We start from the raw sequence: 18,748 nt of genomic DNA on the forward strand, positions 1-18,748 counted from the left end.
AGGTTCTTCATTCCCTATAGTTCTTCAATTCTCCTGGAACTCTTAATCCCCATTGATTTTTAAAACCAGACATTTTGGGATCTTGTCTTTCTGTTGCTGGATCCAGGGGTTGGGGTGCCTGTTCTGGGGTTCAATCTCTTCACTCCTCAAGGGAAAATTCCATATTTTGGTATCCCTCACAACTGTGGGTACACTGCTCCTAGAGTGGAATCCCAGGCAAGACCATGTCTCTGCCTCTCCTACCTGTTTCAAAGTGTCTCCTTTATCTTTTGTTTGGGAAGGTGCTGTCCATCTAGTTTTCAGGTCTTTTTCAAAGGAAAATCATTCCAAATATAGCTGTAAATTTGTTGTGTTCATAAGAAGAATTGTGTTCATGGTTTTCCTTTTTGAACCTCTCCCTTCAGTCTCTTTTTTTTACATTAAAGTTTAGTTGACTTAAAATATTGTGTTAATTTCAGATATTATAAGATATTGAATATTGTTCCCTGCACTATACAGTAGCACCTTGGTACTTATTTATTTTACCTATAGTAGTCTGTATCCATTAATCCAGTACTCCTAATTTATCTATCCCTCCTTTCCTCCCTCTGTGGTAACCCCAAGTTTGTTTTCTCTATGAGTTTGTTTCTGTTTTGTATGTAGATTCATTTGTTTTATTTTTTACCTTCCACATATAATATTTGTATTTCTCTCTCTTACTTACTTCGCTTAGTATGATATTCACTAGGTCCATCCATGTTGCAGCAAATTGCATTATTTCATTTTTTTATAGCTAATATTCCTTTGGATGTATATATTCCACATCTTCTTAAGCCAGTTGTATATTGATGGGCACTTGAGTTGTTTCCTTGTTTTGACTATTGTAAATAATGTTGTTTATGAACATTGGGGTGTATGTATCTTTTCAAAATAGAGTTTTCATCTTTTCCAGATATATGCCTAGGAGTGATATTGCTGGATCATATGATAACTCTCTTTTTAGTTTTTTAAGGAAACTCCATACTGTTTTCCATAGTGGTGCCACCAGTTTACATCCTCATCAACAGTGTAGGAAGGTCTCCTTTTCTCCACACCCTTTCCAGAATTTATTATTTGTAGATTTCTTGATGATGGCCATTCTGACTGATGATAACTCATTGTGGTTTCGATTTGCATTTCTCTAGTAATTAATGATCTCGAGCATCTTTTCATGTGCCTATTGGCTGTCTGTACATCTTCTTTGGAGATGTGTCTATTTAAGGTTTCTGACAATTTCTATTGAGCTTTTTGATACTGAATTATATAAACTTTTTATATTTCAGATATTAAACCATTGTTTGTTGAATTATTTGCAAATAATTTCTGTCATTCTGTAGGTTGTCTTTTTGTTTTATTGATGTTTTCCTTATAATTTGTTTTTATTTTGTTTGCCTTGGAAGACTGACCAAAGAAAACATTGCTGTGATTTATGTCAGGTAATGTTTTGCGTATGTTAACTTCTAGGAGTTTTTTGGTGTCAGGTCTTATATTTAGGTCTTTAAACCATGTTGAGTTTATTTTTGTATATAGTATGAGGGAGTGTTCTAATTTTATTGATTTACATGTAGCTGTCCAGCTTTTCCAACACCACTTGCTAAAGACTCCTTTTCTCCATTATATATTATGCCTCCTTTGTCATTATTGTTGTTCAGTCGCTCAGTCATATCTGACTCTTTGTGAACTCATGGACTGTAGCATGCCAGTCCACATGGTAGCATGTGCTTTACCATCTCCTGGAGCTTGCACAAACTCATGTCTCATCCTCTGTCGTCCCCTTCTCCTCCTGCCTTCAGTCTTTCTCAGCATCAGGGTCTTTCCCAATGAGTTGGCTCTTCACATCAGGTGGCCAAAATATTGGAGCTTCAGCTTCAGCATCAGTCCTTCCAATGAATATTTAAGATTGACTGATGTGATCTTCTTGCAGTCCAGGGGACTTTCAAGAGTCTTCTCCAACACCACAGTTCAAAAGTATTCTTCAGTATTCAGCCTTCTTTATGGTCCAGCTCTTACATCCATACATGAATACTGGAAAAACCATGGCTTTGACTATATGGACCTTTGTTGGCAAAGTAATGTCTCTGCATTTTAATATGCTGTCTAGGTTAGTCATAGCTTTTCTTCCAATGAGCAAGCATCTTTTAATTTCATGGCTTCAATCACCATCTACACTGATTTTGGAGCCCAAGAAAATAAAGTCTCTCACTGTTTCTGTTGTTTTCCCATCTATTTGCCACGAAGTGATGGGACTGGATGCCATGATCTTAGTTTTTGAATGCTGAGTTTTAAGCCAGCTGTTTCACTCTCCTCTTTCACTTTCATCAAGAGGCTCTTTAGTTCTTCTTCACTTCTGCCATAAGGGTGGTGTCATCTGCATATCTGAGGTTATTGATATTTCTCCCTGCAATCTTGATTCCAGCTTGTGCTTCATCCAGCCCGGCATTTCACGTGATGTACTCTGCATATAAGTTAAATAAGCAGGGTGACAATATACAGCCTTGAGATACTCCTTTCTCAATTTGGAACCAGTCTGTTGTTCCATGTCCAGTTTTATTGCTTGACACCAAGAGCACAAGCAATAAAATTTTAAAAATCAATAAATTAGATAATAGCAAAATTAAAATTTTTCTGCAAAGGACCATCAAGGAAGTGAAAAGGCAACCCACAGAAGGGCAGTAAATGTTGGGAAATGATACATTTGTTAAAGGACTTGTGCTTAGAATATAGAAAGAGCTCTTACAACTTGATAATATAAAAACAAATTTTTTAATGGACAAAGGATGTGTATAGACAGTTCTCCAAAGAACATATTCACATGACCAGTAAGCATACAAAAGATTCTTGACATCATTAGTCATCAGAGATAGGCACATCAGAACACAGTGATCAAAAAAAAAGTGATCTACCACTTGATAACCCACTAAGATGGGTATAATCAAAAAGACATATAATAATAAGTATTGACAAGGATGTGGAGAAATTGGTGATCTCATACACTGTGTTACTCTACAGTAGTGCAGCTGCTTTGGAAAACAGTCTGGCTAAGTTCTTTAGAAGGTTAAACATGGAGTTACCACATAACCCAGTAATTTCAGTTCAAGGTATATACCCATAAAAAATTAAAACAAATGCTAAACAAAGACATATATAGAAATGTTCATAGCAGCATTATTCATAATAGCCAAAAATGGGAGCAACCTAAATGTCTACCAACTGATGAATGGATAAACAAAATGTCATATGGCCATTAAAAAAATGAAGTGTTGATACATGCTACAACATGGACCTTGAAAACATTGTGCTAAATGAAAGATGACTTAGGACATTTATCTGAAATGTCCAGAATGGTCCAATTTATAAAAGACAGAAATTAGATTAGTGGTTACCCAGGGACTGGGGGGGAGATGGGTATTGACTGCTAATGGGCACGGTTGTTTCCTTTTAGGGGGATGAAAATATTCTAAAATTGATTGTGGTAGTGGTGGCAGAATTCTGTGAGTATACTGAGAGCTATTGAATTGTACACTTCAAAATAGGTAAATGGTATGGTATGTGAATTGTATCTCAGTAAAGCTGATATACTTCAGGACCCCTGAAGAGAACTTGAAAAGATGGCATTTGTGTTCCAGAACATCTGCAATTTTGTTAGAGATATGTATGATCGCTATATTTATTAAGATCTTAAGGACAGAGAAAACTGGCTTCAGATATGAGCGCGAGAAAGTCGTAAGTGCAAACACCTCTATTTGCTGGAGTTGGTTTGTATATTACCATAGGCAAGCCTGTGTTGCATCGGGGTGAGTAGCTGCATAGATGCATTTCTTTGTTGAAGATTAATGGTTCACCTGAGCAGTGCTGAACAGGAGGGTAGTTAGTGCAAATGAAAATAAAACTCTTTGAGTTCCCTAACTCGTTGAATGGCACTGTCATTCTTGTAGTTATCCAAGCTAGACATCTAGGAGTTATCCTCAACTCCTCCCTCACTCCCGTTTCTATTACTAAGTCCTGTCAATTCTACCTCCTAAATATCGTGTCCATTCATTTTTTCTCATCTTCCACCATCACCAACCTAGTTCAGGTTATCATCTCTTACTCGGCTACTACAGGAAACTTTTAGCTGGTCTCCTAGCATCTCTTGCTTTCTTCATCTCTCCATCTAGCAACCAGAGTGATCTTTTAAATTTTCAAATACATATGACCTTGCTTAATCTCCTTCAGTAATTTCCCATTGCTCTTAAAAACCAAAATCCTGAACATGACCTACAAGGGCCTGCCTACCTGTCTGTCCTCATCTTGAGTCACTCTTTCCATCACTGTCTGTACTGCTAACCACACTATACAAGGCCACCAGTTGCTATCTCCCTAGACAAATTTGAAGACCTTTTTCTTTACCCTGGCCTTCATAAACCACTGCCTCCCTTACTGAAATTGTCTTTTCTTCTGTCCTTTATTTTCTCATCGCTCTTCTGTGTTATCTTTTTCCTCTTACCACCCAACTATGAACATTTCTAATATTCTCTACTCTTTCCTTCTCCATATTCTATAATCTGTCGTTTAAATGGGTTGATATTCTCCAACCTGAGTTCCAGTCCATATCTGCAACAGCCTGAGTATCTCCAAAGTTGCCTCAGTCTCAACATGATTAAATTAGAACTTAACATTATCTTGATGCCTTATCCCCAGAAACATTTTATTCCAATTTCTTCTTTTAGTGGTATCAGCATTCTCTCAGCCACTCAAACTATATACTTTAAGCCATTTTTAATTGACCTGTCTTCCATTCCCCATATCAATCCAAGTTATACTGATTCTTCCTTTAGAACTTTTCTTACATTTTTCCATTTCCATTGTCACTATTCTAGTTCTGACCCTCATCACGTCATACTTTGTCTCTTACAAGTCCATTTAGTCTCACTGTATTTGTTTTCTCACACTCAGGTCTGTTCTAAATACCGTTATCATTTCAGTCTTATTAAAACTCCACTTTTATCATGTAACTTTCCTTCTCAGAAGGTTTCAGTGACTTTTCATTGCCAGCAGAATAAATTTCAAAATCTGTAGCCTGTTATGAAAAACCTTTAACACTCCAGCCCAATGTTGTACAAACTAACTTCCACAATATGTTAGTAAATGATGTACATACTCTGGATTAAACAAAGTTAACATAGTTTCTTCATTACTGTAAAACTTCCTAAAACTTTTAACGAACTAATGTTCATTATAACGCTCCAAGAGGTTATATATAGAATGTAGTACTTCCAAAATGTATTTGACTAAAGAACTCTATTTTTATACACCATCTGTTAACATTTTTCATGACACTAATGTTTTAAGGAAAAGCATCTAGGAAGTGCTTAGGTAGCCCCATCCTACATTTCCAGTCCTATTTCCTACTAATTACCCTACATCAATTGTCTGCTTGGGCCAAATGACCATTAGTCCCCCTCAGACTCAAACACAGTCTGAGTCTATTGACTCAGTTCTGCCCACATGAAATGCCCATCTCTTTCTCTGTATATATTTTTTTAAGTTGAGATACAATTCATTTATCATAAAATTCACAATTTTAAAGTCTGCAATTCAGTGGTTTTTAGTATATACACAAAATCCTGCAAATATCATTAGTATCTAAATCCAGAACATCTTTCATCACCCTGAAAAGAAATCCCATAACTATTAGCAGTCACTCCCAATTCCCCCCTCCCTCAGCCCCTGGCAGCTACCAATCTGCTGTCTCTCTGGATTTGCCTATTCTGGACATTTCATATAACCTCTCTATAGCTAGATCACCTGTGCATCTACCCTAAGATCATGTCTATTTGTTTAGTCATTGTTCAGTTAATCAGTTAAAAATCACAACATGGTCATGTGTCAGGTTGTAAATATTCAAAGGTAGATGACATTCTGTCTTTAAGGAACTCCCAGCCTAGTGGGTTTGGAAGATCCCCTGAGAGGAGGGCATGGCAACCCACTCCAGTATTTTTGCCTGGAGAATCCCCATGGACAGAGGAGCATAGTGGGCTACAGTCCATGGGGTCGCAAAGAGTTGGCCATGACTGAGTGACTAAACAAAGCACACAGCACAGCCTAGTGGAGAAGACAGACAGTACAGCTTGTAAGTGCTGCTGTAGTGCTGTGAACAAAGTGTCATAGAAACAAAGTGGTGCATATGTATTCATTGTGGAGAGTCTTAGGGAAAGCCTAAGAGGAGGTAGCATTTGACTGGATGTTGATTGATTTGTTCATTCATTCACTTAGCAAATATGTATTGTGCCCTTATTATGTGCCTGGCACAGTGTTGGACCCTGAGGATACAAAGATGAACAAGAAAAGTTCCTATACTCAAGGAGCTCAACCTGGTAGAGGAGATACATAATGCACAGTTTAAAAACAATGTGATATAAGTTGTATTAGAGGAATGTAAAGCTTGCTGTGGGAACAGAGAAAGGAATAACTTTGCTTGTTAATTGGAAGAAAAAGTAGAACTTTATCAGGTGGATAAGGACTGGGTGGGAGTGGTGGCATTTCAAGCAGAAAAATTAGACCTCTGACTGGCAGCCCAATGCTCGTTCCTTTGACTGAGCTGAAGCATCTCATGCCTGTGTCATTCTGACTACTCCTTAATCATGTAACTGGTGTGATCCTCTGTATACATGGATAACTTTATACAGTGTCTCCCTGGAGGGATTATGTGTCTTCAGGATAAAAGCTTTGTCTTCTCCCTCTTAGCACCCTCATTCTCATAGTGTTTTATGCATAGTAATTTTTTATAAATCCACACGAGTGAAAGTACAGCTTAGATAATGTCATTGACACTCTCAAGAAACTGCTGCTCAGGTCTTCTATCATATGTCCCCTTTCAAGGGCTCAAAACTTCTTGTGTAGATGAACAGTTTTAATATGAAATGAGCACACAAGTGGTCCCTTTGTGGTCCATCTCCTATACGAGAATTGTGAAAGTAGCTCCTTAGACTAATCCTTTTTGCTATTGCAAAATCTGTGATCAACCATGTTAAGAGACAAAGGGGAAATTGGTTAAAGATGGCAGAGGAGAAGGACATGTGTTCATCTCCTCCTACAAGAGCACCAAAATTTCAACTAGGTGTTGAGCAACCATCAACAGTAGGACCCTGGAACCTACCAAAAAATATACCCCACATCCAAAGACAAAGGAGAAGCTGCAACGAGACAGTAGGAAGGGCACAATCACAGTAAAATCAAATCCCATACCTGCCAGGTAAGTGATCCACAAACTGGAGAACAATAATAACATAGAGCTTCTTGATAAAAGTGAAAGATACACAGATGAAACCACCCTTATGGCAGAAAGCGAAGAGGAACTAAAGAGCCTCTTGGTGAAAGTGAAAGAAGAGAGTAAAAAAGTTAAAGTGAATGTTAAGACTCAACATTCAAGAAACAAAGATCGTGGCATCTGGTCCCATCACTTCATAGCAAATAGATGGAGAAATAATGGAAACCATGACAGACTTCTTTTCTTGGGCTCCAAAATCACTGCAGATGGTGACTGCAGCCAGGAAATTAAAAGACGCTTGCTCCATGGAAGGAAAGTTATGACCAACCTAGACAGCTTATTAAAAAGCAGAGACATTACTTTGCCAACAGAAGTCCGTCTAGTCAAAGCTTTGGTTTTTCCAGTGGTCATGTATGGATGTGAGAGTTGGACTATAAAGAAAGCTGAGCGCTGAAGAATTGATGCTTTTGAACTGTGGTGTTGGAGAAGACTCTTGAGAGTCCTTTGGATTGCAAGGAGATCCAACCAGTTCATTCTAAAGGAAATCAGTCCTGAATATTCATTGGGAGGACTGATGCTGAAGCTGAAACTTCAGTACTTTGGCCACCTGATGTGAAGAGCCAACTCATTGGAAAAGACCCTGATGCTGGGAAAGATTGAAGGCAGGAGGAGAAGGGGACAGCAGAGGATGAGATGGTTGGATGGCATCACTGACTCCATGGACATGAGTTTGAGTAAACTCCATGAGTTGGTGATGGACAGGGAAGCCTGGCGTACTGCAGTCCATGGGGTCAAAAAGAATTGGACGTGACTGAGCAACTGAACTGAACATGATCCTGCCCACCAGAGCAAGACTCAGTTTTTCCCACCACCACTCCCTCCCATCAGGAAGCTTGCACAAGCCTCTTAGCCTTCTCCATCAGAAGACAGACAGAAGAAAGGAGGAGAGTCCCACAGAGCCTACAACAAAAACCACATTACAGAAAGTAATGATGAAAAAGCAGAAAGTTATGTCCCAGATGAAGGGACAAGATAAAACAACTCAATGAAGTGGATATAGACAACCTTCCTGAAAAAGAATTCAGAATAATGACAGTGAAGATGATCCAGAATCTCCGAAAAAGAATTGAGAAGGTGCAAGAAATATTTACCAAAGACCTACAAGAACTAAAGAACAAATAAACAGAGATGGACAATACACTAGAAGGAATCAATAGCAGAACAGCTGAGGCAGCAGAATGGATAAGTGACGTGGAAGACAGAATGGTGGAATTCACTCACTGCCACAAAGCAGAATATAGAAAAAAGAATGAATAGAAATGAAGATAGCCTCAGAGATCTCTGGGACAACATTAAACACACCAATATTTGCATTACAGGTGTCCCGGAAGGAGAAGAGAGAGAGAAAGGACCTGAGAAAATATTTGAAAAGAAATAGCTGAAAAATTCCCTAACATGGAAAAGGAAATAGTCAGCTAAGTCCAGGAATCATAGAGTGTCCCAGACAGAATAAACCCAAGGCAGAACGCACCGAGACACATAGTAATCAAACTGACAAAAGTTAAAGACAAAGATAAGATATTAAAAGCAAAAAGGGAAAATGACTACTAGCATACAAAGGAACTCCCATAAGATTATCAGCTGATTTCTCAACAGAAATTCTACAAGCCAGAAGAGAATGGCATGATGTATTTAAAGTGATGAAAGAGAGGAACCTACAACCAAGAATACTCTACCCAGTGAGACTCTCATTCATATTTTATGGAGAAATCAAAAGCTTTCCAGACAAGCAAAAGTTAAAAGAGAATTCAGCACCAGAAAACCCAAGATAAGGAGAAAAGATCTACAAAAAATAAACCCAAAACAATTAAGAAAATGGTACTAGGATCATACATATTGATAATTACCTTAAATATAAATGGATTAAATGCACCAACCCAAAGACATAGAGTTGCTGGCTAGATGAAACCATGTGCTTGTACACACCTCCACTTACCACCTCAGTCTGCTTTTAACCCCCTAAATTGTATGTAATTATTTTGTATTGTTAGGTTAATCTTGTTTCCATTATGGCTTGTGATTATAATTATATTTTATTTTTTGTCTGGCTACGGATTGTGAAAACAGATAAACATCTTTTACTATTGTGATTATGTAACTATTACTTATTTAATACCTTTGTATCACGATTGGTCGACAGAAAATAACAGAATTCTATATCGCTAAAACTACCACTTAATAGAAAAACCTGTAATCACTTTTTAAATTTTTTTCATTTATTTTTAATTGAATGATAATTGCTTTACAATATTATGTTGGTTTCTGCCATACATCAACATGAATCAGCCATAGGTATATGTGTGTCCCCTCCCTCTTGAACCTCCCTCTCACCTCCCACCCCATCCCATCCCTCTAGGTTGTTACAGAGCCACAGTTTGAGCTCCCTGAGTCATACAGCAAATTCCCACTGGCTATCTATTTTACATATGGTAGTGTATATGTTTCTATGCTACTCTCTCCATTCGTCCCACCCTCTCCTTCCCCACCCCTGGTGTCCATAAGCCTGTTCTCTATGTCTGCATCTCTATTGCTGCTCCAAATAGGTTCATCAGTACCATCTTTCTAGATTCCATATGTATACATTAATATATGATATTTGTTTTTCTTTTTGACTTAACTTCACTCACTAGGTTCTTCACACTCTAGGTTCATCCACCTCAAATGCATTCCTTTTTATAGCTGAGTAATACCCCATTTTGTACATGTACCACAGCTTCTTTATCCGTTCATCTGTCAACAGGCATCTAGGTTGCTTCCATGTCCTAGCTATTGTAAATAGTGCTACGGTAAACATTGGGGCACATGTATCTTTTTCATTTATGGTTTTCTCAGGGTATATGCCCAATAGTGGGATTGTTGGGTCATATAGTAGTAGTTTTAGTCCTAGTTTTTTAAGCATTCTCTATACTGTCTTCCATAGTGGCTGTATCAGTTTATGTAATTACTTTTTAAATCCAGATGCACATTAGAATTCTCTTGGGATTTTTTGAAAAATACAGATACTGTTTTTTCCTCCAAAGCTCCAGATGTGATTCTGATGAGCAGCCTTGTTTAAAAACAACTGAACTATATGATGATCTTTTATTTTTATGTAGTTTGTTTCACTTTTTCTATTTCATTTAGTTTATATTTTCCAATTTCTTTTTGTTGTTCTTTCTCAAGCCTTTATCAAGTGTAGTAGAAAAGGTTTTGTGTATATATGTATATGCATATTTATAATTTATGATATGTATATATTTTAGAAAAATTATGAATTTTTCCTAGCTAAGAAATTTGACATTTTGATTCCACTTGTTTGACTAAGTATGAGTAGAATGCTAGATTTCTAATTTATATTCACTCAAAACTTAAATACAATTCCATTTATTCTGGCATATACTATTACTGCTAAAAATCTAGAAAGCTTATTATCTTAGTGATTTAAAAAATTTGAATGAGGCTTGAAACTTCTATTAAAATAATCCAATTCTGAGAATATAAAGAAATACTATGTTTTAAAAAATGGAAAATTTAACATGTGCTGCAATATTATTAACTAAATTACAGATTTTGTTCAAATTTCACAAAATTTTATGCTAGTGTCCATTTTTTGTTCTCATAAATTATTCAAGATTCCACATTGTATTTAGTTACTTACATTGAGCAACTTCAGCTGCATTCAATAAATTCTGATAAATTCTCTTTTCATTTTTATTCTGTTGCAGATACTTTCTAATTTTCCTTGTTACAGCTTCTTAGATACATCCATCATTTAAAAGTGGACATTTAATTCCCAAATATATGGGTTTTTTTAAGTATCTTTGATATTAATCTCTCATTTGATATTAATTTCTTATTTAAATATTTTCTTCTCTGAAGTCACCCTGTGTTTTTTCACTCTTTTAACTTTATTGAGGCTTTCAGTGGCTAGGTTCAAAGGTCTCTCTTGGTACATGTCACATTGCATATGTGGGTTATTTTCAAATGTCTTTTGATACTGATTTCTAACATAATTCCATGGTGGTTAAAGACTGTGTATGATTTCAAAACCTTTCGACCGTGAAATTTTTGCACCTTGTTTTATGTCCCTGGATATGTCCTACTGTCTCCTGTTTTATAGTCTTTGGGAACTTGAATAGAATTTGCATCCTACTGTTTTTTGAAAATTGTGTAAATCTTAATTATGTTGAGTTGGTTCATAGTGCTTTTCGAGTCTGCTGCATCCTTCTACTTTTCTGTCTATTCGTTCTATTAATTTTTGAGAGTTTGATATTGAAACTCCAACTAAAAATCTGAATTTATCTACTTAATAAGTGTAATATATAGTAGAACTCTATGTAACTTTGTTCTGTATTTTCCAAGTCTCCTATACATGCATTATCTATCATACACACGTATTTAATTTAAAAAATAAAATGAAAGAAAAAATTTAAAAAGAAATGTGTCCTGCATTCATAGCTAGGTAGATACTGTCAACACAAAGATTAGTATTTTTAAATTACAATAAGTTGACTTCAAGTAAAACAGATTACCCTCCGTAATCAGTTTTTACCTTCAAATCGAAAACTGAGGTTTCCTGGAGAAGGATTTCTGCCTCAAGATTGTAACAGAAATTCTGCCTGGGTTTCAAGCCTACTGGCCTGCCCTACAGGTTTCAGACTCAAGATCACAACATCATGAATTTATACATGATGTTGATTTATACATGATGAATTTATACAGATTTCAGACTCAAGATCACAACTACATGAATTTATAGCCTGCTAGCCTGCTCTACAGATTTCAAACTTGCCAAACCCTATATTGTGTGAGGCAGTTCCTTAAAATAAATCTCTATCGATATATACAAAAAAATAAAGATTAATACAAGCTCTGTTTCAAACACAGGACTGATGCAGGTCAAGAAAATTAAGAGATTCAATAAAACTGCAGACTCAGTAAAACTGTTGACAAGCTTCTCTGAAAATTAGAGATAGGTATTAGGGAGATAATTGACTGAGGACAGCAACAAGGGAAGCTCCAAACAGGATACAGGTTTTTCTCCTGCTTCAGAAAAAACAGAACTCAGTGCAGAGGGCTGCACTGAGAGACACTGCTGCACTCAGAGACAGAGGGCTTCACTGCTTTTTTAGTTTATATGTCACTTCATGAGGTCTTGCTATGGAACATGCTACAGCTGACAGAACTTAAAGGTGCTCTTCTCCTCCTCTTCCGGAGCACAGGATTGCTCACAGAAGCTGTGGGTTTCTTCTTCAGTGTTGGCAGAGCACCCATTGTTTAATAATAATGGGATGCAGCTCTGATAGAATCAGTGCTACAGTGATTGTGACAGTAATACCTGTAAACTTCTTGTTCTTGGATTTTAGGAAGGCTACCCAGAAATGGAGGTTCTCTGTCTGATGATCAAGTCCTGGAATATTGGCATATTTCTTTACAGTGAACGCATGTATGTATCTACTGAAAAATGGTGCGGCCTGGCACTGCGTCTCCTTGACTACCTTGGCTCCCTCAAGAGCACCTATGAAACTCAGGTGAGGAAGGAGAAGGTTAGGGGTGGATGGCATGACTCAGGGGATAGAGAGGTTCTATCTAGCTCTCAGTAAAGACACAACCCTACCTTTGTTGACTAGGAAAGGATCTTGACCATTGTTCCTCTTGGTAGTTCCATGAACTGTAAGAGTTATGGGACTATAAACAGTAATTTCTTAATTACTGAAAGCCAGTAATTAGTGAAATTCTTAATTAGTGAAAACTAGGAAGAATGGCAAACAAGGCAAATTTAGGAATAGCAAGTGGAATCTAAGAAAAATGCCAGGAGTGAGCTCAGGAAAGATGTATCACTGTCAGTGCCAGTGCACATAGGGAAGACCTCTCTGCAAACAGTGAATATTTAAAAAGACATTTTCTGCAGGAATTATTTTGAGCAGAATTATTTCTGGGCCCCTACCTCACCAGGAGAGGCTTGATGGAGAGAAAGTTTTTGTATCAAATAAGAGCAAAGGATATTTTATGTTTTAAGTACCTTATCTTTTATAATCAGATCAGATCAGTCAGTCAGTCGTGTCCGACTCTTTGCGACCCCATGAATTGCAGCACGCCAGGCCTCCCTGTCCATCACCAACTCCCGGAGTTCACTGAGACTCAACGTCCATCGAGTCAGTGATGCCATCCAGCCATCTCATCCTTTGTCGTCCCCTTCTCCTCCTGCCCCCAATCCCTCCCAGCATCAGAGTCTTTTCCAATGAGTCAACTCTTCGCATGAGGTGGCCAAAGTACTGGAGTTTCAGCTTTAGCATCATCCCTTCCAAAGAAATCCCAGGGCTGATCTCCTTCAGAATGGACTGGTTGGATCTCCTTGCAGTCCAAGGGACTCTCAATAGCTGCTAGTAAAATTAAACCTAGTGTCACAGGATCCCTTTTCCCCAAGAGAGCACTGTATGTTCTCCCCAGAGTGGTGCTTCAGGTCTCAGAAGGTAAAGGTTAGATTCTCATGCCATCAACATGGGTCTGGGAAGCTTTCCCACATTTCCCTTTCTCTCAAGAAATCTATTTGCTGTTCTCTTTCCCAGGTGAATATTCTGTACGGTGAGCTTGTGGAAGCATTAGAAAAAAACAAGCGCTCAGCTTTTAATGAAGAGTGAGAACTGCTGAAACAAGATATATACACTGGCAAGCTGACAGCAACTTGAAGATGTGTACACGGTTCTAAGATGTTGAATGCTTAAATTCTTACCAGGCTTGCTGTTGTGCTTCTGTTTTCCCCTGCCCTGTTTTCTTGTTAAGTGAAATTTCCAAAAATAAAAGCATTTTGACTTTTACTATTGTGACCAGCTCATTTCTGAGGGACAAATGATTTTTCCAAAGTGCTAAGAAACATATATACATAATATATTGGGCTTTCCTGGTGGCTCAGACCGTAAAGAATCTGCCTGCAATGCAGGAGACCCAGGTTCAGTCCCTGGGCTGAGAAGATCCCCTGGAGGAGGAAATGGTAACCCACTCCAGTATTCTTGCCTGGAGAATTCCATAGACAGAGGAGCCTGGAGGGCTATAGTCCATGGGGTTGCAAAGAGTCAGACACAATGGAGCAATTATTCAAATAGCCCATGTGAGAGCAAGATGATTCATGCCCCATGTACAGATTGCATTTTATTCGAGAAGTGCTCTAATTCCCAATACCTGAACATAACAGAACCATAGACTCTTCATCAGATGGACCTTAGTGGTCTGTGGGCCCAGCATTGATCAGATTTCATGAAATCTATGACATTCTTGAGACTTGGTTGTCCAGGCTCTATCAGAACATATCCTGACACAATCTTGAGACAATGCAGTCCACCTTTTTTTTTTTTTGCTAATTGGTAAACTACACTTCCTCATACTGAACAGAAATTTGTCTCATACCAAGTTTGCTCCCTCTCTCCATCATCCTGGCTTTTTTCTTCTGGTTATATATCCTCAGACTCCCTCACTTGTTCTCATATGATGTAGTTACCTCACCTTTCCCAGAGTCAAAGCCCACGTTCCAGTGAGGTCTGACCCACACAGAGTTCAGCAACCTCATTCTGGCTAGAGTTGCGTTCAGTTCAGTTCAGTTCAGTCACTCAGTCATGTCCGACTCTCTGCAACCCCATGAATCGCAGCACTCCAGGCCTCCCTGTCCATCACCAACTCCCGGAGTTCACTCAAACTCATGTCCATCGAGTCGGTGATGCCATCCAGCTATCTCATCCTCTGTCGCCCCTTCTCCTGCCCCCAATCCCTCCCAGCATCAGGGTCTTTTCCAATGAGTCAGCGCTTCGCATGAGGTGGCCAAAGTACTGGAGTTTCAGCCTCAGCATCAGTCCTTCCAATGAACACCCAGGACTGGTCTCCTTGAGAATGGACTGGTTGGATCTCCTTGCAGTCCAAGGGACTCTCAAAAGTCGTCTCCAACACCACAGTTCAAAAGCATCAATTCTTCAGCACTCGGCTTTCTTCACAGTCCAACTCTCTCATCCATACATGACCACTGGAAAACCATAGCCTTGACTAGACGGACCTTTGTTGGCAAAGTAATATCTCTGCTTTTCAATATGCTATCTAGGTTGGTCATAACTTTCCTTCCAAGAAGTAAGCATCTTTTAATTTCATGGCTCCATCACCATCTGCAGAAGCCCCATTTTGGAGCCCAGAAAAAGTCAGCCACTGTTCCCCCATCTATTTCCCATGAAGTGATGGGACCAGATGCCATGATCTTAGTTTTCTGAATGTTGAGCTTTAAGCCAACTTTTTCACTCTCTTTCACTTTCATCAACAGGCTTTTTAGTTCCTCTTCACTTTCTGCCACGGGCTTTTCTAGTGGCTCAGACAGTAAAGCGTCTGTCTGCAATGCAGGAGAGCTGGGTTCGATCCCTGGGTTGGGAAGATCCCCTGGAGAAGGAAATGGCAGCCCACTCCAGTATTCTTGCCTAGAAAATCCCATGGACCGCGGAGCCTGGTAGGCTTCTGTCCACGGGGTCACAAAGAGTCGGACACAATTGAGCGACTTCACTTTCTCACTTTCTGCCATAAGGGCGGTGTCATCTGCATATCTGAGGTTATTGATATTTCTCCTGGCAATCTTGATTCCAGCTGGTGCTTCTTTCAGCCCAGCGCTTCTCATGATGTACTCTGCATATAAGTTAAATAAGCAGGGTGACAATATACAGCCTTGACCTACTCTTTTTCCTATTTGGAACCGGTCTGTTCCATGTCCAGTTCTAACTGTTGCTTCCTGACCTGCATATAGGTTTCTCAAGAGGCAGGTCAGGTGGTCTGGTATTCCCATCTCTTGAAGAATGTTCCACAGTTTATTGTGATCCACACTGTCAAAAGCTTTGGCATAGTCAATAAAGCAGAAATAGATGTTTTTCTGGAAATCTTGCTTTTTTGATGATCCAGTGGATGTTGGCAATTTGATTTCTGGTTCCTCTGCCTTTTCTAAAAGCAGCTTGAACATCTGGAAGTTCACGGTTCACGTATTGTTGAAGTCTGGCTTGGAGAATTTTGAGCATGACTTTACTAGCGTGTGAGATGACACTGACTTTTTTCCCCAGTTGGTTTGTATGATTTTGAAATAGTTTCATACTCAGAAAACGTGCAAGTTACTACATACCCTTTACCCAAGTCCCCATTTGTTAATATTTTAGCACATTGCCTTACCATTCTCTGCTTTTCTTTCTGAATCATTCAAGATTTGCAGACTTCTCACTCCATTACCCCTTTGCCACATTGCATATTTCCTAAAAACAAGAATACTATTCTCCCAAATGACCATGGTACAACAATCAATATTAGAAAATTCATAATGATACAATTCTACCACCTAATCCACAGACTCCTTTCAAGTTGCATTGATTGTCTTAATAAAGTCCTTTATAAGTTCAGGATCATAAGTTGCTTTTAGATGTCATGTCTCTCATCTGCAAACCAAAGTTTCTCAGTCTTTCCTGATCTTTCATGACCTTGACACTTTTGAAGAATGTAGGCTAATTACTTTGTAACATGAACCTCCACTTCAGTGTAGCTGATGTTTCCTAATGATTAATTTATACATTTTTGTAAGCACACCACAGAAGTGATGTGTTCTTGGTGCATCATACAAACAGACACACAATGTCAGTTTGTTTCATTGATGGGTATAGTTAAGACAATGTCTACCATATTAATAATTCATAAGTAATTATCTTGTGGAAGATACTTTAAGATCAAATATCCCGTTCCTCATTAAACTCTCACTAGTTTTAGCATCCACTGATGACTCTTGCCTAAATCCATTTTTACGGTGATGGTTACTAAATGTTGATTTTTTAAAAATTTCTATTATTCCCTCTTCATTTATTAGTTGGCATGTGTAAAGAAGAGTATTTTCCCCTTATTTATTCATATTTTTAAAATATATTTTAGTATAGACTAAACTTTGGCCACCTGATGCGAAGAGCTGACTCATTTGAAAAGACCCTGATGCTGGGAAAGATTGGGGGCAGGAGGAGAAGGGGATGACAGAGGATAAGATGGCTGGATGGCATCACCGACTCTATGGACATGGGTTTGGGTGAACTCTGGGAGTTGGTGATGGACAGGGAGGCCTGGCATGCTGTGATTCATGGGGTCACGAAGAGTCGGACACGACTCAGCAACTGAACTGGACTGAAGTGAATGGATTCCTATCTTATTCAATGTTATAATACACTATTACCACTATTTTGCTACTCAAAACTGCCTCCTATGTCCTTTTGACATGTCCCCATCATTGACTAAACAATTTCTTACTCTGTGACAAAATAAGATGTTTCAGGCTCGTCTTGTACTTTCCCTGCTCCTGCACTGGAATCAGTTATTTCTCCAAGGATCCCGTATTCCTTTTAATGGAGAATGATAGTTATTATCCAAGATCTGAGTGCTAGGTGTACTAGGGTGCAATTGTTTCTACAGCCTCTCAGTGGACAGAATTAGGAAATAAATGTGTGGTGAATACATACCTACAGATAAATGTGTGTTTTGCTAAGTCTCTTCAGTTGTGTCCAACTCTTTGCAACCTTATGGACCGTAGCCCACCAGGCTCCTCTGTCCATGGGATTCCCCAGGCAAGAATACTGGAGTGGGTTTCTGTACCCTCCTCCAGGGGATCTTCCTGAACCAGGGATCTAACCTGAGTCTCTTATGTTGCCTGCATTGGCAGGTGGGTTCTTTACCACTAGCGCCACCTGGTGAATATATGTATATATAAAACTTCATACTGATACTGAGTTCATACTGATACTTGCATTTTCAATCCAACACCAGACGGTTTATTCTAGCCTTCCTACTTTTCCATATTTGCAGCTATCTCTGCCAACATTGAGAAACCTGACTCCTATTAACATCAACTATTCACTTATTTGCTCAGTCTCCCTGTTTGAGAACAATCTCCCAGTCAGGCCTCAGTCCTAATGCCACCATACTGACCATGAGGGCCGCCCCTTCAGCCAAAAAGCCCTGGCAAACGCTAGCCATCAGCCAAGCTCCCGGCCCAGGGAAGGAGTCCCTTGCCGAGCCCCCCACCAAAGGGAAGGGCAAGGAAGCACATTTAAGCAGGCGTTTCATAGCGTTGACTCACGAGACTTCTTGTTTACTCTCTCCAGTGTTCACCTTGGTTTTTTTCCTATTTAGTTTTCGAGAAGTCAGCTCAAGTGTCAGTTCCTCAAAGAAACCTTTCTCAACCAGGTCAGGTTCTCTTGTCATATGCTGTCTTAGTGCTCTGTTTTATTCTTCATAGTTTGTAGATAACATATTTCCTTGTGGACTAATTTGATTAACATCTGTCTCCCTCAATAGTCTTTAAGCTGCAGAAGGGCAGACAGTGTGTATATCCCAGTGTCTAGCACAGTGCCTGGCACTTTCAATAAGTATATTTGTTAATGAATGAAAACTAAGTCTTTT

The 18,748-nt window shown here is 38.8% G+C and overlaps 1 protein-coding gene across 1 annotated transcript in view; it reads left to right on the forward strand.

Moving 5' to 3' along the window:
* Window positions 1-14,104, forward strand: part of TEX11 (testis expressed 11) — a 203,865-nt gene extending 189,761 nt beyond the window's left edge. The window contains exons 29-30 of the mRNA XM_070365322.1: window positions 12,673-12,837; window positions 13,876-14,104. Coding sequence (XP_070221423.1) covers window positions 12,673-12,837; window positions 13,876-13,947 — 237 coding nt within the window. The 3' untranslated portion in view covers window positions 13,948-14,104. The remainder of the gene's footprint in view (window positions 1-12,672; window positions 12,838-13,875) is intronic.
* The last annotated feature ends 4,644 nt before the right edge of the window (window positions 14,105-18,748 follow it).

The sequence above is a fragment of the Bos mutus genome, chromosome X (genome assembly GCF_027580195.1).
Source record: "Bos mutus isolate GX-2022 chromosome X, NWIPB_WYAK_1.1, whole genome shotgun sequence".
Classification (NCBI taxonomy): domain Eukaryota; kingdom Metazoa; phylum Chordata; class Mammalia; order Artiodactyla; family Bovidae; genus Bos; species Bos mutus.